We start from the raw sequence: 27,951 nt of genomic DNA, 5'->3' as shown, positions 1-27,951 counted from the left end.
AGAAAAATAACTCGTAGCAAAACAATAAACATCTCTGGACAGACTAAACAAAGTCTTTTAATGGTGTAATGTCCTAGTGTCCCATCCAGGGAGAGTATTAGTAATATTCCTTGTTGCTTCATGTCACAGAATTTGGTGTTAAGTGAGCATTTGACTTCTCAAATACATGGAGCTAGCAAGGAAAAAGCATTTAATCTTTCTAGTAGTTGATAATGAGATTATGAGCTTGAGACCTCTAGGAGGTGATAGCTGATGACACTGAGGGCAAGAATCGAGTACTCACACTGGAACGGGAAGCACAAAAAACAACCTTCAGAAAATTTCAATTTAAGGGTGGCTCTTTCCTGATTTTGAAACAATAAAAAGACAACCATGAAACAGACGTCCTATTGAATTGAATTTTATTCTTACTCTTTCACCTGCATCTTTTAGTGACTGCATGTTTACAAGTGACCATGGAATAATGTTGCTTTATGTGTAGCTTTATATACAATGAAAATTAAGACAAACACCAGGTGCCAGCTGCTTAAAATAACCAGTAGACTGCAGAAGGAATTAATTGTGTCTTGTGCAAGTGTAACTGTCGTCACTCAAAAGAACATGGAACCACACAGATTTGAGATGACAAAAATGTAATACATTCAACAATTGGTAGACCAATAACAAAGTGGAATAAATTATTATGTGAAATTTCTGTAGCCAAAACTTTGGATTGCATGCAGAAGCAGCTGAATTTAGACGAGATATGAACTAAAAACCCAAAACTGAAAAGGAAAAAATAATATAGAAAACTAAGAACCAATAAAAATGTCCTTTAAAAGGCTCCGAACAAAACCAAATTTTTATCTTTTTACAACAATAACAGTTGATTAAGAACCAACATTTTTACTGCTTAGAATAATATATCACACATATGTAGAGCAATTTGCAAAACAGCTACATATATCAACCTTTTCAAGAAAAATGAAGATACCAAATTTTTTGTCCCAAGCGATTACCATGGTTCCAAAAGTAAACAAAATCACGACAGTTCAATTTCCCAGGAACTTTCTTATATCTACAAGTTACATATCATTGCAGCATTAATTTTTGGCAAGTTTTAACTTATTTACAAATATATTTATCTTGTCAATAATACATAACTGCTAGTTCAGATTTTTGGAAGCTTAGGAGCTGCAACTACAGGATTGTTCTGTTCAATAATCTTTCTCCCTTCACTTTTATAATCATATGTACAGCTATGAGCTTCAGCGTAGCGGTGTGTTGCACAAAATGAATTTCCACACCTGTTCAATAAAAAGAAAAAAATAAAACTGTAAGAGATCTTTTCCCCATGTTTCCATCCAAAGATCTAACTAGTCTATTGCACAAAATGTAAATAAACAACCTTGACTGATGGGAAAGGTTTAAATGGCTAGCATTGCCTACAAGCAAGATGAACCAAATCCTGCACTGTGGTTGGTTAACTGAGTGGGCAATATGGGACAATCTTTCCTGCTTGGGATTGTCTGTTGCATTCCGCAACAAAAAGAGTCCTCTATGCCATTAATAAAATCCTTTACCGACCAGGGAAGTTGCATCTAAGTGGCTGAATGTTGGACTTTATTGGCTTTGTTGACTGCATCTTGGTCCATGAACACAACAAATAGTTTAAAATGTCAAGCTAAGAGACTTCAAGCCCAAGAGCTTTACCTGCATTGATAGGTAGTAGCTAATCCTGTTTTCTTTCCACAACTAAAACATCTAGTCTTCTTTTTAGCAGGTAAAAGTTGTGGGGGCGGATGTGGTTTTGTTTTTACAGGAGGTAGATGGTGAAGATGAGATGGAGAATCTACAAAATAATATGACATGATCAGCCTCTATTGGTAAAATACCCCAACCCCTTCTCATCATGCCCTTCTGCATTCATATTCACAGACAAATACTCACTGGACCCTAACAGGAAAAACTGGCTGCCGGCAGTCAAGTAAAAATGCTATTAGCAGAGCTAAATGTACAAATGTCTCTAAGTTTGCCTTGGAAGCAATCTGTTCAAAAATCCACGAAAAAAAATAATACTTAACAGAAAATTATGCCCATAGAACAAAATAATTTCTGGAAGTTCTATTCATTGTGACACTGGATGCTTACTGGTGACAAAGAACACTACACCTACATGTGGCTAGGGCATGACATTATTCTATCTTTTCAACTGACCCCACTGACTCATAGGGCCCATTTACATGGAAAGAGGATGATCCTGGTGCTAGGATCATCTCAGGACTAGGATCATCCGAGCGTGGTATGTTTTCAGCTTTCAGTTTACATGTGAAGGGTTGTATTTGACCCCAGTGCTAGGATCATCCCACCGCTAGCATAATCTTATCTGAGGGGAAGGATGATCCTGGCGCTAGGATGATCCTACCTCCATGTAACTGGCCTCAGGAGGCCCAGTTTGCCCACCCACCATCTTGAAACCAAAGATGGCCCTGTGGACGAGTTCTGAGAAACAACATGGCGGGATCTTCATACTCATTGACTAAAAGCTCAAAAGGTCAACAATTTAGAAAATCTCGCCATGATCTGCAAGCAGGTCCACATCTGATCTTCCTCCTCACTATTTGAAACCTGGAAATGGTGGCAGTGTGATTTAGCTAGAGAATCATAGCTCACTGTTGCTGTGTTTGAAATATCAAGTTGTATATAAGGGCAAATTGATGCTGAAAGGCAGTTATTAACGCCAGTAAAGAGAGAAGAACTCCCAAAACTACGCTTTGTCATTGTCGCCCACCATCTTGTTTTGCAACCGCGCTGAACACAAATCTTGCATGTAAACCACATGAAAAGTTGATCCCAGGAGCCGCATTTTTGCATGTAAACCAAATGATCCCTCTAGGATGATCCTAACACTAGGATCATCCTCTTTCCATGTAAACAGGTCCATGTTTACTCCAGTTTTTGTCAGTAGCATGAAGCAGCTAGGAGTATTGCCACAAAAAACTTACCACTACCTATAGTTTTTACATGTACTCTTAGGTGAGGAGAGGCACCGTAAAACTCCAGTGTCTTGCCCAATACAACACAACGAACACATTCAGGACTCAACCCTGGATGGCTCACTCCAGGTTCAAACAATTATTGTTTCCATTCTGGTGAACCTGGCATTTACATATACCATATTAAATATTTTTTAACATTTTGCCAACTTGTTTTCATTGGTTCACAGGAAACTATTATTTAATTTTAAAATTGATCCAAACAAGGCATTAAAACAAGGGTACTACTTACTATTTGAATTACTTGTACTTCCATGTGAAATTCGATACGAATAAGATAGAGAATCACTCTGCAAAAGAGTATATATTTAAGTTTATTGCAAATTATGTATTATTAACCTCACAGTATTGCAAAGCCTTCTCAAAGCAACAGCCCGACAATTAAGGTTCTTTCCATTATATAATAAATTGTTTGAAATTCCTGTCCTCTTTAATTGATTCTAACTATAAATCGCTATTAAATGAAGCTCAGTGTATAACAATATTCAAGTTAAAATTGGACTCTAAATTAAAGGACAATGTACATGTAATCCTCATGACGCTATGGTGACAAAATCTGAACACTACGAAACATCTCCACTTACCAGGATGCCTGATCGCCTTCCTTCTGGAGTTGGAATTCTATTTTCCATTGCACGAATCCGTCTAAATCCCCCACTTCCTGACGTTAAATCTAGTGGATACCTCACATCAGAAGAATCTTCTGGAATTCTCGATCGCCGTAAACTGGCACTTCCTGATGAATAATCTAAACTAGTAACCCCATGAGAAGGGCTTGAAGTTCTTGTTTCCTTGTGATGACTCACAGGTTTTGATATACTTCCCAAGGGTTTAATTTCTTTAGAGTCTTTAACAAGCTCTGATATTGTTTTCCTTCCTTCTTTCATTGCACTCCTTGCGAGTGTTCGACTTGAAGGAACAATTTTTGCCTCTTGGCTAGATTGCACTAAAAAGTCTGATACATCAATTTGGTTAGTTTTCCTCCTTGTGTTAACAGGTGGCAATGGTCCTTTAGGTGTTACCCTGTTTGTTGCACTTGACTGTTTAGAAGGTGAACTGTGAACAGCTCCTGCTTTTGGTTGATGTCTGCTTGAAGAATGTTGATCAACAACTCGGAATGCAGTGTCATGAGCTTTTGATGTTGTTGTTGCAGAGGTCAACTGCAACCTAACAGAGAAATAATGTTAAAAGTTAATTTCAAACAATGTAAAGAAAGAAGACATTTGAAACAGATTTCAGAATGAAGGAATAGTAATCTGTTTCAATGAATCCTTCTTTCAATACTTTGGTACACACTTGCAAACAGCAGAAGCACATGTTAGCAAGCAAGGCTGGACCAGGAAGGGATCTGAGAGGAAATGTAACAGGGTTTTCATACAGTCAAATAGTGTTTGTTGTGCAAGGTATCTCTTAAAACAGACACAAATTCTGACACCCTTTTTAGCCTTTACAGTTTCAACATCAAAATGTCAATTCTCCTTACTGATTTTAACCATACATTTCTTTCAGTTTAGTTCTGAGAATTTGTTAGTACATCAAGCAAATACCGTAAGTTGAAGATTTTCTTGGATATTCTTGTCTGCTTTACAATATAGTAAAATTGTAAGATTAGATGGGAACTTGAGCCTTGACTAACAAATTATTTAATATTGATTTTACCTTCTCCTTGCACTGAGTATTGAACTGCTGGTGGGTTTCTCAGTAGATGGAGGTGCTGGTTGATGTTTAGGCTGAAAAAGTAATATACAGTAACAAAACATTATCCACTGTTTATTATATAGACACAAGTGTTTTACTGGAAAATACGCCCCTTGTAAAATTCATATGAAACTACACCCAGCACCCGAGTGGCTTATGTTACATATCCTCACTAGTAAGGATATACACTTGTTCATAAATATTGTTTTTATCACTTGTGGTATCCTCAATATATCTCACCATTTATCTAGTACCAAAAACAAAATTTAATTCTGCTACGTATACAAAAATTAATTAGTGTAAAGACATACTCTATTACTTACTGGGTTGAACATAACATGTGGTTAGTAAGGGGATACTACATGTAGTTCAGGTTTGGAACATTATTTAACTGAAGAAGCTAGTCATAAAAGGGGATAAGTGACGATTTTGGTTGCTTTTCTTTTTTCTTGCTCCAAATTAGCTGAATTTTTGCATGTGGTCTTCAATGTAATAGAAAAACGTGTTCCTGTATTTTTGCCGCTGGTTTTTGCTTCGCTTTATAAAGGTGCCGCTAGGAAAACCGAGTGGTTTTTTGCATATGCAATATCCTGAAAACGAAGCAAGGTTTAGCGCAAAAACTACGGGACATTGCTAAACATACCTAAACAAAACTCTATGCGAAATTTGGAGCGTTTTCGACAAAGTTCACTTTTGATTAAAATACCTAACGCACTTTTCCCGCCGAGGCTGCAAATAAACGAAGCCGGGCCTTTGTTATGATAAACAGAGCCGATCCTTTGTTATAATAACCAAGCCAAGCCTTTGTTATAAGTCGAAGTCTCGCCTCGGTTTATCATAACAAAGGATCGGCCCGCCGCGACCGCAGGGACTTTCATCTCACTTAGAAAGCAGCAAAATGTCAATTTCACGCAACGTATAAGCTCAAAAATGTTGATTTTAGGTCAAAAAAGGTTTAAATGTTGATTTCACGTTAACGCGTGACGGCAAGGATGTTGGTTTCACTTAGAAACCAGCAAAATGTCAATCTTACGCAGTGCATAAGCTCGATGATGTTGATTTCAGGTCTAAATAGGTTAAAATGTTAATTTGACGTTAACGCGTGACAGCAAGGATGTTGGTTTCACTTAGAAAACAGCAAAATGGTAGGAGCCCATGATGGGCTCCTGAAAATGGTAATTTCACGCAACGTATAAGCTCAAAAATGCTGATTTCAGGTCAAAAAAAGGTGTAAATAAAAATAAAATGAAACAAATAAACATTTCAATAAACACTTTTTCAAATACGGCAACGTCTTCAATGGCTAAAAAATCACGAGATAAAACATAGTTTTTGACAAACGCGATCGTAGCTTGATGTCACGCACCGCCATAACTTCCAAGTTCAAAATGCGCTGGTACCTCTTATGCCTGATGAGGATAACAACTTTGGCAGCTGTTTAGTTTTGGATTTAAGAATTTGATGACTCCACGTGAAAACGCTCTATAAATAGGGCTGACAGATTAACAGATTAACCCTTCTGCGCAATGTACGGGTCTCCATACATCTGCATGTCCCCTGATCCCAGAAGCTCAAAACACTACAAATCATGCCGATTTGAAATAAAATCAACGCAAACTGGATCACAGATCTGTTACAATCGATCGCCACTTGCTGGCCATTATTATGTTTAAATCTAGTTACCAGTTTGAGAAACGTCTGCAGAACGTAATCACAATGCATGCCGGGAAGGGTCTTTACACCTCGTGCGCGGGAAGACATGGCGGTCGATACAAGACAAATTTTTTAAGTCTAAAACCAGTTCTCGCTTTCCAAACTTTGACGCTAGCAACGCTTGGCAAATGGGCCACAACTCACCAGAGGGTATTTTTCTTGGGCAAGAACTGCTCTTGGACTTTGCTACCTGGCTCGATCTGACTTCGAACGCCGATAACACGATTACAGTATATCAGCTGCCTTCGAAGTTTCAGAACACATTTTGATTCTTTAAAACGTGCTGATGACTTACGGGTTTATCGAGGCTTTATGATGCCTCTCAACCACCAGGTAGGCACACAAGGTACTTTAAAACAATGCTTAAGATATTAGTTGACAGAGCTCTAATGCAGCACATCTCTTTTTTGTTTGATGGCATTTCGTTTGACGCTCGATCGACTCACGTGTTGTGTTCACGTCACAATAACCGGTGTAAACAATCCGTTCCCAGATTTCCGCTCTATATGCTGTGGGATTTGGTTTTGACTTCATACACTATAAACAGTCTGCCTGTTTGCTGTTCAACAAATAAACTCCTAAAGACATGGCTAGGAAAAGCCAAGTTTTTTGCCTACGTTTTAACTCGAAAACAAAGCAAAAACCAGCGACAAAAATACAGAACCACATTTTTCTATTACATTGAAGACCACATGCAAAACTTCAGCTAATTTGGAGCAAGAAAAAAGAAAACCAACCAAAATCGTCACTTATCCCCTTTTATGACTAGCTTCTTCAACTGGTATATTATCAATACCTTGAGGCTTTTCTGTGATTCCATTCTATTCTTAAGAAGTCTCACTTTGTTCATTGTCACACTGTTTTCCTTGATGGCTTCCTGAAAATTAATTGACAAATACCAATGTTCAGAGCAGGGTTTATAAAGAGAAACACCTTGATGCCTGCAGAAATTTCAGTACAGAGTTAATCAAACCTGTGATATTGGAGGTGGATTTTCGTCCTCTTCTTCATCATACAAATTGTACATTGAAGCACCACTAAAAGTAATGAAAGGAACCAAATCAAATTAAAATAAGCACTGCTGTGTAATCAATCTTGAGAAGGAAATAATTTCTACATGTTCTAAAACCAATGACAAGAGCTGTTACTTAAAAATGCATAATCTACCTGTATGCGATAATGATACAGTTGTCAGCCTGCAGTGTGTATTAAGTGCTGGATGAAAAGTTGAATATCATAATCTGTGTATGTTTGGTTATCAGTGACAAGAAACATAATTTTTTTTACACACAGTCCACATGACACTTAAAATGTTTTAGCGAGATAGATCATTACCTCAAGGAGTCTGAGAGTGGGGTCAAAGTACCATCGCCTCTATCCACAACTCGAAAGAAATTCAACTGGTCTCCATCCCTGGAGGGAAAAAATGTACATCAATAGTTCAGCATCAGTGCACAACAGATGACTTTGGATCACAGGAGCCTGACAGCTCACCAGTCCCTTGCATGGGATTATGCTCTGATGTTGCTGCAATTTGCTGATACTCATTTACGCTGCAAAAGGTACTGCAAAGGGAAAATACTTTGCTCGCCGATGCAACAAAAGGAAGTGGCGATTCTATAATATAATTACCTGAAAACAAGTAAGGTTACTTGGCGGTTATCCTTAGGGAGTTTGTCCCAGATTTCTTCCCTGTAAATCAAAAGAATGTTGCTGTCAATAGAACTTATAACTACCTAATTTGACCCATAAGTAAATTTTAACTGTAGAAATATTTAAACAATTTTTCCAAACTTTGTTCAAATTCTAAGGTATAGAGAAGCGAGTCTAACTTATTCTAGGTTTGCTACATGTAATCTGGAGCAACAAAGAAAGTTCTCCATTTCTGTGCATACCTGTTGACCTCCATGTATTCAGCCATTTCTCTTAGAGTAGGATCTTCAACAGGTACTACAAGGAAAAAATTACAAAGCAACATAATTCAGAAAAATAATCATGAGAGCTAAACACTAAAACCCAGATAACAAACAGGTAGGACATAAAGTATTCTTGTAAAGTACAGTGCAGCTCAGATATATCCAAACCAAAATATATGCGTAACTCGCATCAGCCCAATACGCATATACGCGTATGGATATACGCACATACGTGTATGCATATACGCACATATGCGTATACAGTATATACGCGTATGCCTGATTAGTATGTATGAGCTAACCTATTGTTTTGTCTTTTCTTAACAAGTCATTGTTGTTTTCAATGGCTTGACTGCTTGCCACAGAGGGAGAAAGAGTTTTCTTTATTTTGAATACGCATATACTGTATACACGCGTATGCCTTCAGACTAGAGTTATTAGAAAAATGTTGGCTGAAACTAACATTTTGCAATTGGGCACTTGACAGAAAATTAACTGACTGAATATAATTAAAAGAGAGAGTATTTTGCCGTTAAATCAAAAATTTACCTCTTTTTTTTTGTCAAATAGAACCTACACGCTTCAACAATCCCATCTTCATGGAGCAAACACAACCGAATGAACTTTTTTTCGACACAAAGTAAACACTTTTCCTTGAAGAAAAAATAACTAAACGTGAGCGGCGCACCATAGAAACTCTAATAAACAATTTTTTCGTCAAGGAAAGATTATTTTACCATTTGAATGAATGATCTGTGTCAAATATAACCGGAGATATCATTTTTTCGACGAGGATCTTCAGAAAGCTTAATTCAGACAAACATTTTGCAAACGACTTGCCCACACGTGCCGAAACACAGATCTTATCTTGTAAAAACATTAAGTTCACGTGTTAAAATAGGAAGTTCAAGCGACAGTTTCAATTTTCTTCCCATTTTTGGTAGCTTAAGATCAAGCAAGTGTTAATAAACGGTAGTTTGTCAGTGAATTTGCGAAGTGAATCGAAAACTTGAAATATGATAGCTTTCATTGATTGGCAGGACGTTTTAACAACATGCAAATTTCGCTTTGAAACCTTTTTCATTCCCAGAAATGTAATGTCCTTTGTTTAACAAACACTGCTTCACATAAAGAAACTTGTGGGAATGCATAACAAAGAGACATATATGCGCGTATATACGCGCATATGTGCGCGTATATACGTGTATATGTGTGTGTATTAACATACGCGTATACGCAAAATACACTCGTATAATACGCGTATACGTAGTTCGCATATATCTGAGCTGCACTGTACATACAGGTCCAACCTAGTATAACATTCTTAGTCATATAAAACTAATTGGAATCAATTGTTAGTAATCCTAAAGGAGATATTTTGAATTGATCACACAAATTTGGGTAAAAGGTGCGATTGTCAACAAACTCTTAGCAAAATTCATGAGTATTTCTAAAAGTCAAAAGAAACAGAGAAAAAAAATTATGTTTCTTCTAGAAAACATTGTGAGGGAAAAAAAGAGGGACAAGACTCATTTTAGCCATGTGTATCTAGATGTAAATTCTCTTTGCTGGCTCCATCTTTACATAAACAGCTCATGCTAGCCCTGTGTTTCTATTAACAATAAGTTATAGAAGTACAGCTTTAGCACATGCTTTCTTAGAGGGTGTTTTCTAAAGAGAAACATTATAACAAATGCAGATATCACAATCACATTGTATATATGGGATACTGACCAAGTGTGAGGTCAAGATGGCTGGATATTGGTCAAGTTCTTTTTTTGCGAGTTTATGAACCGAGACGGAGTTGAGGTCCATAAACTCGCAAAAAAAGAACGAGGCCAATATCCAGCCATCTTGGCCGAACAAGCTTGGTCAATAAAGGATTTATTATATTGCTTTCGGAGAAATTTTTCTCACAGGACACGGCGGGTAGTCCCAAGCAGGCAAGATAGCTCCATCTTGCCTGCTCGGGTAGCCAATCACAGTGCAGGATTTGATTAATCTTGCCCGCTCGCAGAGCTAGCTATATAATAAACAGTTGTTAATACTACTCACTTCTTCTGGTATTGATAGGACCTCCTCTCATAGCCAGGACTAGTTGCAATGTTGCCCCATCAGTAATGCTGCAATGTAACGTAATTTAGAGTGATCAACAAGTATATTGGGCAGTGGAAAAGTAATCTATAAGACTAAGTATTTTACTGGTGTCAGAAGTCCCAAGATAATTTTGAGCATTACTATTAAGTCGTCAACAGTAGCCAAGGTCAAACAGATTGTCTTGTAGCTTGGTAAAGCCAGCACCAGCAACAACGTGATAACCAACGTCCTATCAAAAATCTCTCAAATTCCCTTTTTCAGATAAAATCTACTTACTTGTAATCATGAAGACAATAGTCATCTTCCAATTCTACAGATCGCCATATCAAATGTTGCTGAGACATTGGGATGCCTGTAAATTAAACACAAATTCTACATTCAACCAACAAATACATTCAAAGTTCTCCAAACAGGAGTTGAAGCTATGTCGTTTCTGTATGCTGGTTTGTCACTCTTTCTCTAAGACATGACAAGTACCGTACAACCAGGCTTTTAGCCAGATGGGTGTCCAGGCGTCCTGTGGAGGACCACTTTTTCAAGAAAACTGTTCAATTTTTCATATGTTGCCTTATAAATTTTTTTTATTTGAGCAGGCCTTATGGCACATTTTGGACACCCACTTTTCGAATCCTGGCTAAAAGCCTGCATAGAACCCAGTTAATATGGATATGCCCATAAGGCAAGGTTAACATTGTATTAGAGTATGTCACTTGAGCCACAGAAAAGTGTCCATCATCCATATCAACTTGGGTCCATGTTTTAAGCAGGCTAAAGCAAGAGAAAACATGATTGAGTTTTTAGTTGTAATAGGCTGATGTCCAAAGCGCGGAGTTCCATGGTAAAAACACAAACGTGCTGGCTAGTGATACAGAATACATGGCGTGGCCTGTGAATTGCGTGCCCAAAAAAGGAAGGACACAAACAATAATGTGAAGTGACTCTGGCTCTCAAAGCCAAGTGACATTTTTGTGTCACAGATGGCAACTGCATTGCCAACTTTCCATCAAAAACTTCAAGCTTTACAATGTCACGTAAATGCTAAAATTAGAGCTTTGCAACTCAGTCCTCCATAGGAAAAAAAGATGGCGGCTTTAAATGTTACCTGACACAACAAAAGCCATATTAATTTTTACCACACATGTCTCTGTACTAACGACATTGTGCATGTTTCAAAATATAAGAATTTTTTTGTAAGTCTTATATGAACATTGCTAAAGTTTTCGTGTGCTAAGAATTCCTTTTTCTTACTGAGAATTGTGTGAGTGAAGGCACACCAAAAACCAGAACAACAACTTTCAGTTGCTTTCTGTGGTTCACTGTCTAAACTACTACAAAATGCAGATATGCCATCATGTTACCAACTTTATGTTAAAATTTTTTCAAAGTGCCAACTTTAATAGTCAATTTTAAAACAGAACAATGATCAGCATTATCCAATGTTCAAGAGACATAATGAGTCAATGCCTTGGATATGATTGTTGACAAATGTCAGTGACCAGATTAAAACTTATCTGATGAAAAGTCTGAATAAGATAAAATGCAGGACAGTGACGCCACAAAGTTCAAGTTCAATTGGCCGTACATGTAAAAAAATAAGCTCATATATAATCCAGAAACAATTACACCTTTTTTAATCTACACCATGATTCAAAACAGGTCGGAATAAACGTATATGAAAGCAAACGTGATACAAAACAGCAAATAAGACGATGGCCTGTTTTTGAGATCTATCGAAATCTGGAGTACAGTACAGTTACACAACACTTCGTTCATGCGAGGAAATGCCTACAATAGTTTCCTTTGAGCCAAAACTGTAGCTGACGTATCTTTTTAATAGAGATTTAAGGTTAAAGAAAAATCAGCCTGAATAACACAGGAAGTTTCATTGTACCAAAATATAACTTCCAAGCCTGTCAAGCTTTATAAAGATTTGCCGACTCATTTATTAAGCTAAAATCAAACACAATTCCAGATATTATCGATTAAAAAAACAGACGCAATATACCAAGCAGTCCACGTTGTTTCATTTTATCATCAACTCTGGGAAAATTTCGATTTCTATATGAGAAGAATAACGCATTTTCCAAACGAGAATTATCCTTCCAAATTGGGCCCACTAGGCGAGTGTTTACAATAGGAACACCACCACACATTTTAAATTATTTATAGTTGATGTGAGGGCAAACCTTCTCGAAAACACGTACATGTAAAAGGAACTTTTTTACATCGTAACAAGTACGACCTATACACACTTAGGCAACGATGAGTCAAAAACTCTTTGATTTTTTCACCGAATCGTTCCTGTTCCCCCGCACAAATTTAACTTGCGATTAAGTTTACCTTCAAGACGCTGAATCTTAGCTTTGACGCTCATGATGGTTTCAAAAGGGCTAACTCGCAGTTCAAAGGCTGTTCCAGTTAATGTCTCAATAAACAGGTCCATCTATGGACCTTTCCAACGCAGTTCTTGCACTCGAAGTTAGTCCTTCGCCACCAAAGCCTTCTCAAACCATCTTTTAATGTCCGCCGTCTGTAAGCGACTTCTTGTAAACATCTTCAGCTTTAAATCAATTCCTCGGCAACAGAAACAAATGTAAGACACCACATCGACAATAACCGAACAGATGTAACAGTATTGAAGAAAATCGTGGAAATATTTTAGCCTTCAACATCCTTCGAACAAAACATTTAGGAACGTGTCGGCCCTACTGCATTTCTTCTTTGTTCCCAGGGTTCCCGGATGAAATAAAGGTTGTCATGGAAACTCCCGCAAAACTTATTTTAGTGTGTAAACAAAGGCTAACAAACGCGAAGTGACTTCACCAATCATATTATCGTGTTAAGCGTCTTTTTAATTGGTTTTTCAGCCCATTTACGTAGGACTTATGAAAGAGCACTTGAAAAAACAGTTGCCTTTCAAAAGAAGACAATAATCTGGTGTCGAATAATTGAACAAGGTTAACATAAATCTACCTTCGTCAAATTGTCCGATCATCTTCAATGTCTTTGGCTGTTCGCATGCCGTTCTGGTTTTAACGCTTCCGACATATATCATTTTTTTCATTAAAGGTTTTTTTTTCTGGGATTTGAGAGTGCGAGATTATTTCGTTATCAGTGAGCACAAATTTCCTTCGTGGAGCCCGGATTAACCGAAAATTAAAGTTCTGAAATTAAATATCACCATGACACCTTGATTGTTTTGATTCCATATTTTCAGTTCGCCCACCCATGGAGGAAATTTTAGCGGGTACTAATTGGTGATTAGAGTTGTTACAGAGAGAGTGTGTAATTTTCCCATCTTTTTACGGAAATGCGAGACTATGGAGATTTTGGAGGTTATATTTTCAGGGATCTGGTTCTCTTCGAAAAGTATACTTTTCTAGGGATGCCATTGCTTCTTTCGCACACGGGTTCGTTCGTGGAACAAGACCGACAAGAAAATGGCTAGACTATGAGTAGTCCCTCTCTCGCTAAGTCCGTCGAGCATGATCGTAAGTAAAGGATCTGTATATATACACGTCAAGCTGGAAGAAGAATAGGTCTCGCGAAATCCTCGCGCGGCGATTTTGTTCTCGCAGTTCTCTTACACGTCACGCACGACGGACCATAGTTAGCAGAGGGGACTAATTATGGACGGACCAAGCGAAAGAGCTAGGGACTACTCGTAGCCAGCTGGTAAGGAATTCAATGCGGGAGAGAGGAGTCTGAGTATCCCAAAACCCGTTTAGTCTTTGCCAAAATATCCGATCTCGTATGCCGTTGATTCCAATTTCAAAAATTATTTAAATTAATTAATTAAATATCCCATATTCCATCAATTCCCACCCCCGGCATATCCTGTATCCCATCACTTTTTTCCCTAAATATCCCTATGCCGCCTCTCAAAGGGCCTTATAGCGGGAACTGAGTGTGGAAAGAGCCCTCTGTCCGAAAAAAATGAAAAGAACAGCCCAACAAATCAAAGTTCCTTTTATTCTATTACACTCTCTTTTTCATAAAAAGTACCTTTTTCCGGAGATCTTGGTTCAATTCTTAGATTAATTAAAAACTGAAAAATTTCAAATATTCCGCGTCGAAATCTCACGCAAAGGACAGGAAACCGGGTGGTTTTCTCAGAAATGTAAACAACAATATCTCTCTATAAAAAATGTCCAGAATCTTTACGTGAGTAAAAGGTTGCCAATCGATTTTTTTTGACCATCCATAGCCCTTTTACGAATCCCTATTTTCTCTCTTGTATTTCCCTATCATTTCTAACCTTTTTTTGAGCGAACGATGTTGCAGTTGTCAGGCGTCGTTTTTCAAAGAAACTGAACGTGAGACACATGCTTAAGGTTGCTATCGTCTTCCTTAGTTTTATCCTGCGCCTCAGGCGATTTAGCTTCCCTCCACGATTTCACAATCTTTTCAATTGCACCAGGCGTCCATGAATGCGACAGTGGAGAAGACTCTATCTTGCTCAATAATTTTGACCGTGACAATTTTCTTGGGCGTTGTAAGGAGGGTCTGCTTCCTTTAGCTGAATCTGTACTATCTTTCCGCACTCCTGTTTTGGTGGCGGAATTTAATTCTAAAACTGTACAGTTTAGTTTTTCTGCGTCTCCTTCAGACGATGAAGACGCTAATCGCAATCTGCTTGACCTTTCCGAATCTGAATCCGACGTTCTCCCATCAGGTTCTTCCTGACTTACAGAAGTCCCTAGACTAGCGACGCTTCTTCTCCCAGATTTTCTTGCCTCTGATCCCGAATCTTCGTTACTTTTTCCGGTGTGTGACGATGAATTTCCTTGTCTGCGTGATTTAGAAGAGTCTGATTCGTATTCTCGCCCATCCGAATCCTCTTGGCTTCTATCAACGCTTGATTGGGAATCGGATCTTTCGAACGAAGCTCCCGATTTGTCTGAAACAAGAAAGTAACAATGAAAACAAGTTTTCGAAGCGGAAGTTTGCGTGACCTTTTCAATCCTCCTCGCGATCGAAGGAGACATAAACGTCACGTAAACCTCCATGTCCTTGGCTAACCTGAACTGCTTTAGAATTTCGCTTACAAACTCTGGGCTTTCACAAGTAGGGGAGGAGGGGAAAGTGGGGGGTGAGAGAGGGATATACCAAGCGGGCTCATAAAACCGGGGAGCTTGTAAGCGGACTTCTATGGCCTTCAGACCAGTTAAACAAGAGTTCTGTAAGTACCAATAAACAGTGCAAGAGATTGTCATCAAATTAGGTGATCTAGAATGTGTATTCACGCTTTGGTATATAGTGCCATAGCAAATAGAACGAGTGATAAACGCAAGTGCAAGGGGATTACCAAGCACCAAAAGTGTTATGAAAAGCCACGTAATTTCAAACTTGTCTTAACAGAAAAGTGATAAAGTGCACGACGAAATGATTTAAGTGGCTACGTTATTCCCTAGAATGGCACAGTGCGACACTGAGGTCACGCAACGCTCAAAAAGATGTGTCACGATACGAAAACTCCCTGCGATGGTACTGTCAAACAATGCTAACCCCTTTGGAAAAAAAACATTGCGTGACAGTCAAGTGAGAGGGCACTACGTCTGTGTGTGAGATGGATGAGGCGGTGACTGATGTAAAGTGCAGTGAAGACCACCTTTCGGCAGATGCTCGGTGCTGGCGTGAGGTGATAGGACGGGTGATGAATATAACGAGCTAAGACCTTTCTGAGCCATGGTGATGTTCTGCTCCGCTTTCTGGATGTATTTGCTCAGCTGAATGTGACTCTGAAAACAGGACGCAATATGAATATATCTCGTTACATGTTCAAAGATGAATGTGAGGTGCGTGGTGACCGTGCCCTTTCCAGTTACAGTGCAAGTGATATATCTAAAGTGCTTTTCAATAATGCTGTGGTGGTGATGTGCCTCGTCCTTGAGCTCTAATTGCTGCAACAAGCAAAACCAAGAGTAGGGATCGAGTGAAAAGCTCTTGAAATCAGGAGCTGGGGATGAGGCACTTTACCATTACATAAATACCTCGCGGCCCCCGTCCCTCCCATTCAATTTTACAATGAGGGAACTGGGGCAGAGGCAGCCAGGTAGGTGCAATTGGTGACTTAAAATATTGTAAGAAAACATACATTACAGACACAATAATAGACCAAAAAGAAACAAGGACGGCTAAGACTTTGGAAGATTGAGACAAATTACGAATGACTAACTTGAATAAATTCATTCTCGTCCCCAGAGGCCGCGCTCCTTTTGGTCAGCACCAAGAATCGCGACCTCTGGCCGGGTCCGATTTTCTGAACTTGCGCGGAGAATTCGTTTCGTACTCTCAGCCAATCCGATTTGTCAAACTTGACTCCGAGTATGCGTAGAGCAACAGAAGTCCGTGAATCGCGGACTTCCTGTGTTGGACCTTCCCATGCAGAGGTCGCGATTCTTGGTGCTGACCAAAAGGAGCGCGGCCTCTGGGAACGAGAATGGCGAAATCCGCCGCCATCCTTAGTTATCCTTGGCACAGCTCCTTTAAAGGTCTTTAGAGGACTCTTTCCGTGCTAATATAACCTCACAGATTTTAAAGACTTCTGAATTCATCTTATTATATCCTATTCTTTTTTCCATGGATTCCGGAAGAATTTCAAGCCGTTTTACAGAGTAAGGGACCTGGCTTCTATTATGTATGCTTCTATTATGCTGCCGTGTTCTACTTCTCAAAGTAACGTATCTCGAGGAAACGATTTACTATAGGCTCGATTACCAGCCGCTGTTTCGGGACACGAGGAAGCGGCGGAAATTAGTATTGATAAATTCATTTAACTGCGTCAGTGCTCAGCTCGAACTAGTTATTTCAATACAAGCTACTAACCTTTGATGACTCTCCTAAATGTCTCACAAAGGCATCTCTCAGGCGGTTCCTGGACAAAAGAAGAACAAAGCAAATACATTGTGTTGTTGTCTATCTACCCCCCCGGGGGGGGGGGGTACTCAACAAAGTTTTTTACAGGCTCCACCCGGCCCTACTTAAGAACACGGCATCCCGTTTCTTAACTCTTGGAATGGAGTAAATAAATACTACGGGAAAATAAGTATCATTTATTCAGTTACCGTTCCCGAAAAAACAAGTATCATTTATTCAGTTTCCGTTCACGATAAACGTAAATGCCGGATTTCCCTACTCTATTATATACCTCAGCTTGTGAAATCCCTACCCTTTTATGTACCTGAAGCCTCCTTTTGGGCGGAGCCTACCCGTAGAGGTCGTTATAGGGAGTACCCCCAGGATCTGTCCACATAAAATACCATCCTTAAAAATTTTTTGGTTTGGGTCGGGGAAAACCAAAAGCAATGCAATTACAAAGGACAGTAATAAGAAGCACAAACAAAACAGTTAATCAATTAGACTACCCGCAACCCCTCTTTTTCGCTGTTTCGTTAACTTAGAAAACAGTCACCTCCCTTTATCCCTCACAGAGAGAAGCCAGTGATTCCCGCAAAAAAATCATCCCACCCTCTCTGATTGGTTGCAATTCGCGCGCGAAAATTTGAAAACAAGTTACAACCAGTCAGAAACACTGCATGGAATACACTACTATTTACATCTCCAGTAGGGAATTTTCATGTCCAATCACAGCCCTCCTTTTCGACGCGGGGAATGAAATGAGCGATGGTTTGTGAGTAAACGTCATGAATGCCAACAATCTACCCGTCCAATGAACAAACCTGATATCTGCTTTCACTGTCTCCTTTTTATTCTGAAAGTTTGGAACCTGTTCAGTAATAAAATATCACGTCAGAGGCACTAATTGAGAGCACAGCTAAAAAAGGAATTCATGAGGATTATATCTTCATTAGACTTTCTAAAATGAAAGCTTTATCGTGCTGCATACGATGATGAAAACTGTCGCCGATGCAGTAACTGATCAATTCATCTGAGTTGAATTCCTGATTCAGTGAAAGCTCGATATAGTGACATCAGTTTCAGCAACTACATGTAACTGGTCTCAATACACGATTTATAATTCATATCACCAGCCTGTAGTATAAAGCGGGTTGGCAAAAGAAGAGTGGGAATGGTCACTGTACAAAAATTGAAGCGCATTCCACAGTTTGGCGATTTCCGCAGTATCCATCACAATGAATATCTTGTAAGCCTTACCGTCCCCAAGGGAACAGGACCAGGGCTGGTGGATCGATATCTCAGTTCTGTGATCTTCTGTTGCTGTTGTTGTATCTGATCTGTCAGAGACTTAACTTGTCTCTTGAAGTAAGCTATCTCGTCTCGATTGTCTTGAGCTTCCTGAAAATCCAACAAATAAAGGTCAGAGTTGAATCTGGGCTGGATTGCCAGCCTTTTTCGGAGTGTTGTTATGATATGTCATATGTTCATAGCCAAGGCTGACTCTTCCAATTCTTGGAATATCATCAGTACTAGCCCGAGACAATTTTCACGTCATCCAGCACCACTCGAAGTCGAAACTCCTCCCGGGATATGACGCTAAGCTTATTAAAGCAGGTCATCCTCAGTATTTAGTTATTTCTTAAACTATTCCCAAGATCTCCCCAGTAATGAGAACTCATAAACTACTGGGTAGAAGGAGGCACAGTGATATTTATTTACCCAAAACACATTGCTTTTTCCAGGTCTTTGGCTAATCAGGGAGAAGCGTAAAGAATGGTGAGTAGAAAAATGGTTTCAGTTCATCCAGTACCCCCAAAGGGTACTGCCCCAACTAAGGCATTCTTAGCGTACTCCAGACCTCACTGCCAGAGTCAGCAAGGCAGGCATAAAATAGGGGTGAAGGGGGAGGGGGAGAGATCGGCAGCCTACTGCCACATCTTTATTCTTGACTTACCAGTTGTTTTTGAAGCATTCTGATCGTGTGATTCTTGCTGTCTAGTTCATGTTCAAGTTCTTCTCTTGCTATCATCAGAGAGTTTCTCTCCTAACAGAAACAACCAGGAGATCTTATTCAACAAGAGTAAGGCATGCATTAACAAGAACACAAGCCTGTTGACATTATCAAAGTGTTATTTTGATTAAGACTAGTTCAAGTGGTCTTGAGACAAATTTGGCAAACCACCAGGAACAACCAGAAGCCACATACCTCTTCAGAACCTGTAATTTAATTTGCTCCCTGTTTCACACACCTCAACTGTTTTAAGGGCTAAGATCTTTGTTTCTGTGGTTTGTTCAGTTATTTCCTCAGCCAATCCTGTTAAGACTTCTGAGAGGTGCATGATGTCTCAGAGCAACTTGAAACAACAAGCTCTAATAATTTATACAAATTAAATACATGTTTCCTGTTCACAACACACTGCGCATAACACACTTGATCTTTTAGTGACTGTCACAAGCTGCACATAAAAAATTTTTTTTACATAAAACAATTTCTGCCATAAGCTAGCACCCCTGGTATATATACACTACACAACACTGAGACTAAACTAAGCCATGCACTAAGCTATCATTCACAGACCATGTGTTGTGATAGAACAGAAAATTCTTTGAGAAAAAGGACGATAAGATTTTCATTGGGCGATCAAAAGGAGGAAAAAGTTTAGAAAAATAAACCAGGAATTCAAAAGAAAGGACAGCAATAAAAAAGTTGCTTTACTTGAGTGAGGTCAACAAGCTGGTTTTTCACTTCTCCCAGTTCTTCACGTAGTTTCCTCAGTTCTTCTGTACTTTCCTCAGTTGTAGCTGCAGCCACTGGCAAGGCCTCCTTTGTTTTATTCGGTGATTCTGATCTCTCTGTGATATCACCCAGGTTCTCTGATCCTGCATCCACTGATGAGGAGGGGGTTTCATTTCTAGTCCTGTGAAGTTTCTTGTGCATTGCTGCAGCATCCATTGTCATTGTTCTCCTCAAAAGCATTCTCTGAATGTGAAAAGTATAAAAAATTCACGTTATAAAATAGCCCAAAGAAAATACACGTGCTGATTGGTTAAAATTGTCATTTTCCATATTTGATTAAAACACAGAAAAGTTGTCATAATCGTGTTATTCATTACTTTCTTTGAACTGTTTTCTAAAACAAATAGATAAAACATTTTCTCTGTGTTTTAATCAAATATTTATGGTAACACTTATGAAAGTTTGGGAGAACTCCAAGAAGCTGTGGAACCTTTCCTGTTGGTTCATGTTCCCACAGCATTTCTTGTTCTCCTTTACCTCCACTCATTGTTTCTATTCAATAATTTGACTATTCGCTCTTGATTTCTATCCCAAGATAGTTGATGAGGGCACAGAGTCAATTATCAAACATAGAAACCAAGAGTGAATAATCTAATTGAAGGCTTTCATGCAAAAAGGGAGTATGTAGCATTTTGGGTCGATTTTTATTTTTTGCAGGATCGAGCTAATTTTTGGCAGACTGACTTGTTTTGACATGAAAAGCATCGTTGCGTAACTGTTTTTGTTGATTTGTGCTTCGTTTTCAAGAAATAACGTATGCAAAAAACTCAGTTTTCCAAGGGTATCTTTTGGAGATCTTTTGCTGAGCAAAAAACAAAAGAAACCTTTGTTTTGCTAAACGATGAAGTCACTAAAGTGTGGTATTTGCCGCTAGTTTTATTATTTATATAATTACACAATTCTCTTACTGTTGCTTCGTTAGCACTAGCAGATAAGGCACTGAACAGGCCACAGCTGAGTTTGTTTTGTCATGACACCGGTTTGATACGAGGTTGGTTGATATTTTTTTCCAGTCTATTTCTCTACTTCTTTCAAAAATCAAAACATCTATTTAAAAAAAAAATCGTGCTGTTGAAGCTGCCAAACGTAACCGTCAACCGGCGCTGCGTCAAAATCCACCTTTGAAGGATTCACTCCAAAAGATGCCGCTCGGAAAACTGAGTTGTTCTTTACATATGTTATTTCTCGAAAACAAAGCGCAAATCAACAAAAACTATTATGCAACGATGCTTTTCATGTCAAAACAAGTCAGTCTGCCAAAAATTAGCTTGATCCTGCAAAAAATAAAAATCGACCCAAAATGCTATATACGCCCTTTTTGCATGAAAGCCATGAATTGTTTTAGTATGATTCAGTACTAGTCATTCAAAACTTTATCTAAATCCTCTTCACAGACAATACAAAACACAAAGAAGCGGCTGCCGTTATCTAACCGCACACTGCTAGGCTACTTACCATCCACAACAGAGTAGATAGTGAGTGTAGCCAATCAGAGAATGGCATGCCTGATAGAACACTAGTAGATTTATGATAAAAAAATCAATAGAAACACAGAAAATGTTCTCCACTTAATTATTATTATTCAAAACATATAGCAAGTTGAGGATGGAGGATGGAGGATCAAAATTGAAATAAATAACGAAAAAAATAGTGGTAAGCACTATGGGAACACTTAGACGGAACACTTTGACATTTAATGAACAAACTACCAGTGCAATCTACTCATCACTCCTATCATCATATTTTGGCGGATACATGTAAGTCCTCTATTTATCAAAAAAATATATATATTCTTGGAACTTGCAAAGCATTCATTATGGTTTCTGGTAGCATTTTATCATCTGTGCCAGACACAACACTGCTGACTAAGGTGTGATTGAGCTCTTTGCAATTTGTGAGATCTTTCCTCAGTCCCAGGCCTTCTTCACAGTCAAGTCCCAGTTATTCATATCAACATAAGAAGTCAAAAAAATTTTATTTTGGTGGCACCACTTTTCATTACAAAATCAAGCATTTTTGATCCGTACCTCTAACAAAAAAAAAATAGCCACGAAGACCAACAAGTACAAGAGCAATTTGTACTAAGTTTCATTCCATAGTAAGAAGTTGTAGTAATTATCATCCTTAATATTTATTTATTAATTTATTTAACTATTTTCAAATTATGAGTCAATTACAATCCCAGATCCCAGATCTCCAATCCCCTAATAATTTCCAGGAAACTGCAACTTAGCAACAATGATATTAACTTGTTATATGCATGGAGGACATTTTACTTATATCTACTTGACAAACAACCTCCACATTCCTGTGTGACATCTTAAAATTCAATGCGCAATTTGAGCAGATACATCCATGTAAAGATTCTTTGGAAATCTTGAACAGTTCGTCATACAACTTGTACACATCCTCTCGTTCCCAAACTTTTCTGACAAAAAAAAACCCCATTACACATGAAAAGAAAAAGGTACCTTTCGATAAACTGTGGAAGCTCTGTCCATTGAAGGATCTGCATCAACAGAAAAAGAAGCTCTTCTCACCACAGAGGATTGTGAATGCATCAGTGGAGAGACAACATCTACCTACAGCAATAAGAACAATTTGCATTACAAATGTGCAAGTTGTACTAACTCTTCCTCTGAAATCTTACTATCTGTTTCTTTTGATCAGCCGACTATAACAAAGAACTTTCACAGAGTTGACTTCTAAAGGTCATAGTCTTACCCCAACTCTTAACTTAAAGGACAAGAAGACAAGTATCAGACTTGTCCACAGGTCGCTAATAGCTTTGAACACTTTTCAGGCTGCAGGCATTCATTTACAATAATTTTTGTGAAAATATCTACAACTTACCTCTTGTAATTCACGTTTCAATTTTAGTAACTGAGTCTTTAAAGATTTAACGTCTGTCAACATCTGCAAGAAACCAGCTTCATCCATTTCAACAATGTCACTCTCTCCTTCTTGGACTGTCATTTGTTTTGGAGGACGAAAAGATACCAAAGTGGTTCGTCGCCGCAGAACACCAGGTCTTCTACTGCTTTTCGTTCTGGGTAAAGCACTATCATCTGAAGACATCTTTTTGTTTTTAACAGGAAAGGGTGGTTTTGCTAAATTATCCGAAAGTTCTTTCGATTTTTCCTTGGGTTGATCTTTTTTGTGATCGTCAGGAAAAGATAACTTAAAACTTGCCAATGATTCATCTAAGGTATTTGATACACCTTCTAGAGAAGGGCATTCCTTTCCTGCTGTTAATTCACCATTTAAATCAAGCTTATCAATTTCAGATGACATTCCATGAATTAAAGAATCCAGCCTTTCCTCAAGATTGCTTGAGCTTTGACGCAATAGTGGGCGAGTAGAGTTTTTTCTCACGATATCATCCCCACCAGTTGAGAGATCATCAGTGTCAACGTCCGTCACAGATCCATTTTCTAAGCTAAGCCTCTTTGAAGCTTCAATTTCTTCACTCAAGCTAATAGAGGCTGACATTGATGAACTATACCCAGAATCACTTTCACTATCATGCTTAAATGCTTCTTGGTTACTAAGAGTTAGGATGTTGGTAGTATCCACAGAAATGTCTTCACTGTTTGTCATTTCCTGGTAGGAGCTGTAGAGGTGATGGCCCTGAGACCCTCTCCTGGTAAAACTCTTCTGTTTAGACACATAGGTCTTAGATCCTCTTCTTGGCCTGGCATATGGAGTTTTTAAGCGGGATTGTTCAGCATTGGAGAAGGCTGCCTGTAAGGACTGCCCTTCATTATCATCCATCAAAGTTTCTGAGGGTTCGCAGTCTGTTTCAATCATGATATCATATTTCGATGGCGATATTCTATCAGCAATTTCTGATAAGTTATGTGATAGGAAATTAAGTTGTGACTCCGAGAGATCAACGTGTTTTTCTTTCTTTAAATTGTTTTCCTGTCTTGGCAGTAAACTGTCAGAATGATTGGATCTGTTATTGTGGACATAAGATTGATAAAAACAAGTTAGTACAAGTCATAAGCAAGTTAAGGCCAGTGCATCGTTCAGTAAATTGCTCAGAAACTAATTTATTAAAAGCAGTACTTTGAAATTTAATACTGCCTGATTTTAAAGACATTCTGTACAGGACAAAAAAGGGCAAATTTCTTGTGGTCACAAAGTAATGTACTTACTGACAATTTCCACTCCCATCAAGTACGCTTGAAGTTTGTTGGGTGGGTTCCACACTGGACTCACTGGATCCTATGTTAAATATAGGAGTTTTAAACATGTTAATTTCATCCTTTAACTGAACTTGAAAACGGCCATAGTCAACTTGGCTGTGCCTCTTTAACTTTTGCTCAGAGGAAACTAACAGTATACTAACGCAAATGCTATAATCTAATAGGCTAAGCTACCATACACTATCAGCCATTAGTGTGCAGTACCTGCTGGTCATATATACAAAATGGCAATGTTTTATTATTTTATGGACGTTTCAGGGGAACACTGAGAAAAATGGACAACTGAATTCCAGAAAAGACTAAAAGAAGGACATCCATTGTTTCTAGACTTTAAATTGTTTTTATTGTAAAAATAACTGAAGAGTTCTTTTAGTCTTTTCTGGAATTCAGTTGTCCATTTTTCTCAGTGTTCCCCCAAAACGTCCATGTGTATTGAACTGTAAAATTTAAATGGCAATTCAGCCCATGCAATTTTTCTGAAGTGTGAAGTTTATTACAAAATAAAGAAATGATTGAAAATGGTTATTTGAAGAAATTTCAGTAAGAATTCTACTACTGAAACAATAAGATTATTTGTTCTCATTTTCTATGAGGTGATACAGTCGAACCTCCCGTAAGCGACCACCCAAAATGTCAAGCCTAGGTGGTTGCTTACGGGAGGTGTTTGTTTCCGAGAGCTTAGACCATATTGGGTCAAAATTCTGTCTCATTAGCATATGGTACATGTAACTGCAGAGACTTACCCTGTGTTTTAAATGTTTTATTCATGTAAAAAGCCAATTTCGAGAAAAAATCTGGTATTTCCCATTGAGAAATTTCCATCTCTTGTACAACCCAGGAATGTGATAATGTTGCACCACTTTATTATCCCATTTTATGCTCTATTATCTGTCAAATGTTAGCTTACGAGAGGTTCAAGACAACAGAAAATTTCAAACTTTTAGCTCTCAAAGTGGTTGCAGTTGCTTACAAGAGGTGGTCACTTACACGAGGTTCAAAATATAGTGATTTGACTTGAAAACTTTTGGTATTTTGGAAAACTGTTCGCTGAGGAGAGATGGTCCCTCACATGAGGTGGTCACAACTGGAGGTTCAACTGCAGTTGGTTCAGCCTTTGACGTTGTCAACTATCACCTCATAAAAGACTTGAGCTCATAATCTAAATATTTTCAATCACTGTTCCAAATAGTTAAGTTGATATAAACATACCGGCATCAGATGATGCTGTGGTTTTAGCAAATCCAAATGAATGTAGAAACCCTGGCGCTAGTGTGGAAGATGATGGCGAACCCTGCTGAGAAGTCAACAGCACACTTTTATACCTTCCCTTAGATGTGGCATCATCAGACACAGCCTGGTGATCATTCTGAATAGCAGGAGTGGGTGCTGTGTTTGCCCTCTTCATAACTAGCTGTTTTAAGAATCTAGGATAAAGTAATAAAAAAGTTCAGTAAATGTTATTATTAGATAGGTAATTTTTAGAATCCAGCTACCGGATGTACTATGTGTAAGATTCTAACTAATTTAAAATATTTTGAAACATTTTTGCCCCTGTTGGAATTGTGTTCCCGGTGTGATCCTTAGATAGGGTACCTAAATTGTATCATTTGCCCCTGTTGGAATTGTGTTCCCGGTGTGATCCTTAGATAGGGTACTTAAATTGTATCACTGAAAATTGCAGTCCGTAAATGCCCAGCTAAACGAAAAACAAATTATCTGTTAGAACTGAACCTTCAGTTGACTTCCAATGTTACAGAGACGAAATAAAGCCGACCCGTTCACACTATTCTTAGTTTTTGATGTCCCCATCAATAGGGTGTCATTTTTCAGGTTTGGGCCTTAATTAGGGTATCATTTTTCATGTCCCTTATCCTTAAATAGGGTCAGGGTTTAAGACCCTTCCCGGCACACACCTACCCAAGATTTATGTAAGTATCCCCCCCTTTAGGCATTTCCCCCCCAAAAAAATTGCCCCTCATAGATAGTCCTATTGTTGACAGAAACTGAGCCAAAATTATCGCACAAAAACAGAAATTAAAAAATTGATTGATAATAATAATAATAATAATAATAATAATATTAATAATAAAATTTTTTATAGCACGACTTTCCATGAAATGATCAAGTGCACTTTACATCAGTAAAAGTTAACTAATCCGAAAAGATATAAATTTACGATGGTTGTTAAAAAAAATACAAAAAAACATGTTAAAAATAGATAAAAATTCAATAAAAATTAATTCAAGAGCTAATTATATTGATATCAGTAAAAAGCTAACCTAAAATAATGTGTCTTTAACAGCTGTTTAAACCGATTGATACTTCGTTTCCAATTTTTAATAGCAGTCCATCCATATCATCGGCGCTGCTACCGCAAATGTCCGATCTTTCGTTTTCCCTCCAGGCGCTAATAGCAACATACCGTCGTTTGATCGCAGGCTGTAACCAGGTTTTTCCTTGACATGCACTAGATCACCAAGATATTTCGGTGTAAGGGCATATAAATACAAGAGGGGCCAGTTTGTATTCTATTCTATATCTGACCGGTAGCCAACGTAGATGAACTGACTGAGCAGCTAAACAATAGACATTTTAAAACAGGACGTTGACCAGAGCTTATTTAATGACTTTATTTTCGGCAACAGGAAAAAAGATTATAAAGCGTATGTAACATAATTTCTAGATCTCCTTAGTAATTATACGACGGAGGATCATTGTTTCTCATTCATGAGAAGAGTGTAAAATGGGGTTAAAATTTGCGCCTTTTATAAAGAATCACATGAAACCGACAAATCAGCAATAAAACTCATCGGGATTTTGGCCGAGGTCAAAGATCCGATGACCATGGGGACTGCTATAATAACAAATATTTTAAAAGCTGTTTAACACCTCTAAAAGGCCAAAGGGAAACAGATAAAAATGTCACAACTCATTTGGGCGATGGTGTTGATCGAAGTTGACCAGTTCATCAAGTTGTTAGCCTACATTTCTCTCTAGGAAAATTTCCGCTAAGCATAATGAAAGGATTTTCACGTAATGGAAAACAGCTGTGATGAAATAATGCGTTCAACTCAAAAAGCGATTGCTTCGTAAAAGCGAAATTCCAAATATAACCTTGTTTACGAAATTTTTATAAGCGTGCTCGGATTGCAGCGTGTCCATCGAAGATATCCCGGAATGAAACGCAGCAAAAAGAGGCGAAAAAGACAAACAAACCTACCTAACCACTGGATAATACCATAGCTTAGATCTCCTGAATCCTAAGCATCTTTTGTCCCCTGATCTTGCAGTTAGAACACGCTATTACTGAACAAATAATTCCTCTATTTCCAGCGTGTATACACAGAAGTTCCTTGAATACCAAGGTTGCTTGAAATACTGTTAGTATCCAGACCCTCACTGTTCTTGAGTAGAAAAGTCTTCAGAAGGAACGCAATTCTTTTACAAACCTTTTTGGCGGAAAGCCGATGGATTCGCTAAGAACTTTCCCTTAAAATAAATACTATGGGGATACCAAAATATATGAACTGAGACATTTTGATAAACATGATAAATAAACGATCGAAAAGTCAATCATGCCGACAAAAACCCCACTTTGCATAACAATACCTCTAGCTAATCTG

The 27,951-nt window shown here is 38.3% G+C and overlaps 2 protein-coding genes across 5 annotated transcripts; both read right to left on the bottom strand.

Annotated features, from left to right (window-relative positions):
* Positions 1–384: 384 nt before the first annotated feature.
* LOC110066405 (AN1-type zinc finger protein 4-like) lies at positions 385–13,198 on the bottom strand. Its single transcript, XM_020773635.2, has 13 exons — positions 12,800–13,198; positions 10,736–10,811; positions 10,418–10,485; positions 8,342–8,396; positions 8,079–8,138; positions 7,782–7,859; positions 7,420–7,483; positions 7,243–7,323; positions 4,695–4,765; positions 3,620–4,202; positions 3,268–3,325; positions 1,693–1,831; positions 385–1,286 (listed from the first exon to the last, which is right to left on the bottom strand). Exons 1-13 carry the CDS (start codon positions 12,900–12,902, stop codon positions 1,151–1,153), a joined length of 1,572 nt encoding a protein of 523 aa, XP_020629294.2. The 5' UTR covers positions 12,903–13,198; the 3' UTR covers positions 385–1,150.
* Positions 13,199–14,412: 1,214 nt separating this feature from the next.
* On the bottom strand, positions 14,413–27,880 carry LOC110066404 (uncharacterized). Of its 4 annotated transcripts, none has more exons than XM_020773631.2 (12): positions 27,549–27,876; positions 25,538–25,752; positions 24,278–24,347; positions 22,971–24,075; positions 22,589–22,699; positions 20,037–20,300; positions 19,275–19,364; positions 18,578–18,718; positions 18,142–18,188; positions 17,288–17,336; positions 16,071–16,200; positions 14,413–15,359 (listed from the first exon to the last, which is right to left on the bottom strand). In XM_020773631.2, exons 2-12 carry the CDS (start codon positions 25,731–25,733, stop codon positions 14,761–14,763), a joined length of 2,802 nt encoding a protein of 933 aa, XP_020629290.2. In that variant the 5' UTR covers positions 25,734–25,752; positions 27,549–27,876; the 3' UTR covers positions 14,413–14,760. The 4 variants fall into 4 exon arrangements, with proteins under 4 accessions (XP_020629290.2, XP_020629291.2, XP_020629292.2 ...); XM_020773632.2 differs by having other exon boundaries at positions 16,137–16,200; XM_020773634.2 differs by having other exon boundaries at positions 15,187–15,359; positions 15,968–16,200; positions 27,549–27,880.
* Between the last annotated feature and the right edge of the window lie 71 nt (positions 27,881–27,951).

This window comes from Orbicella faveolata, unplaced genomic scaffold, assembly GCF_042242905.1.
Source record: "Orbicella faveolata isolate gen_17 unplaced genomic scaffold, um_ofav_v1 contig_1, whole genome shotgun sequence".
In the NCBI taxonomy this organism is placed as follows: Eukaryota; Metazoa; Cnidaria; class Anthozoa; order Scleractinia; family Merulinidae; genus Orbicella; species Orbicella faveolata.
Note: the sequence above shows the minus strand (reverse complement) of the source record. Positions and strands in the feature narration are given on the sequence as shown.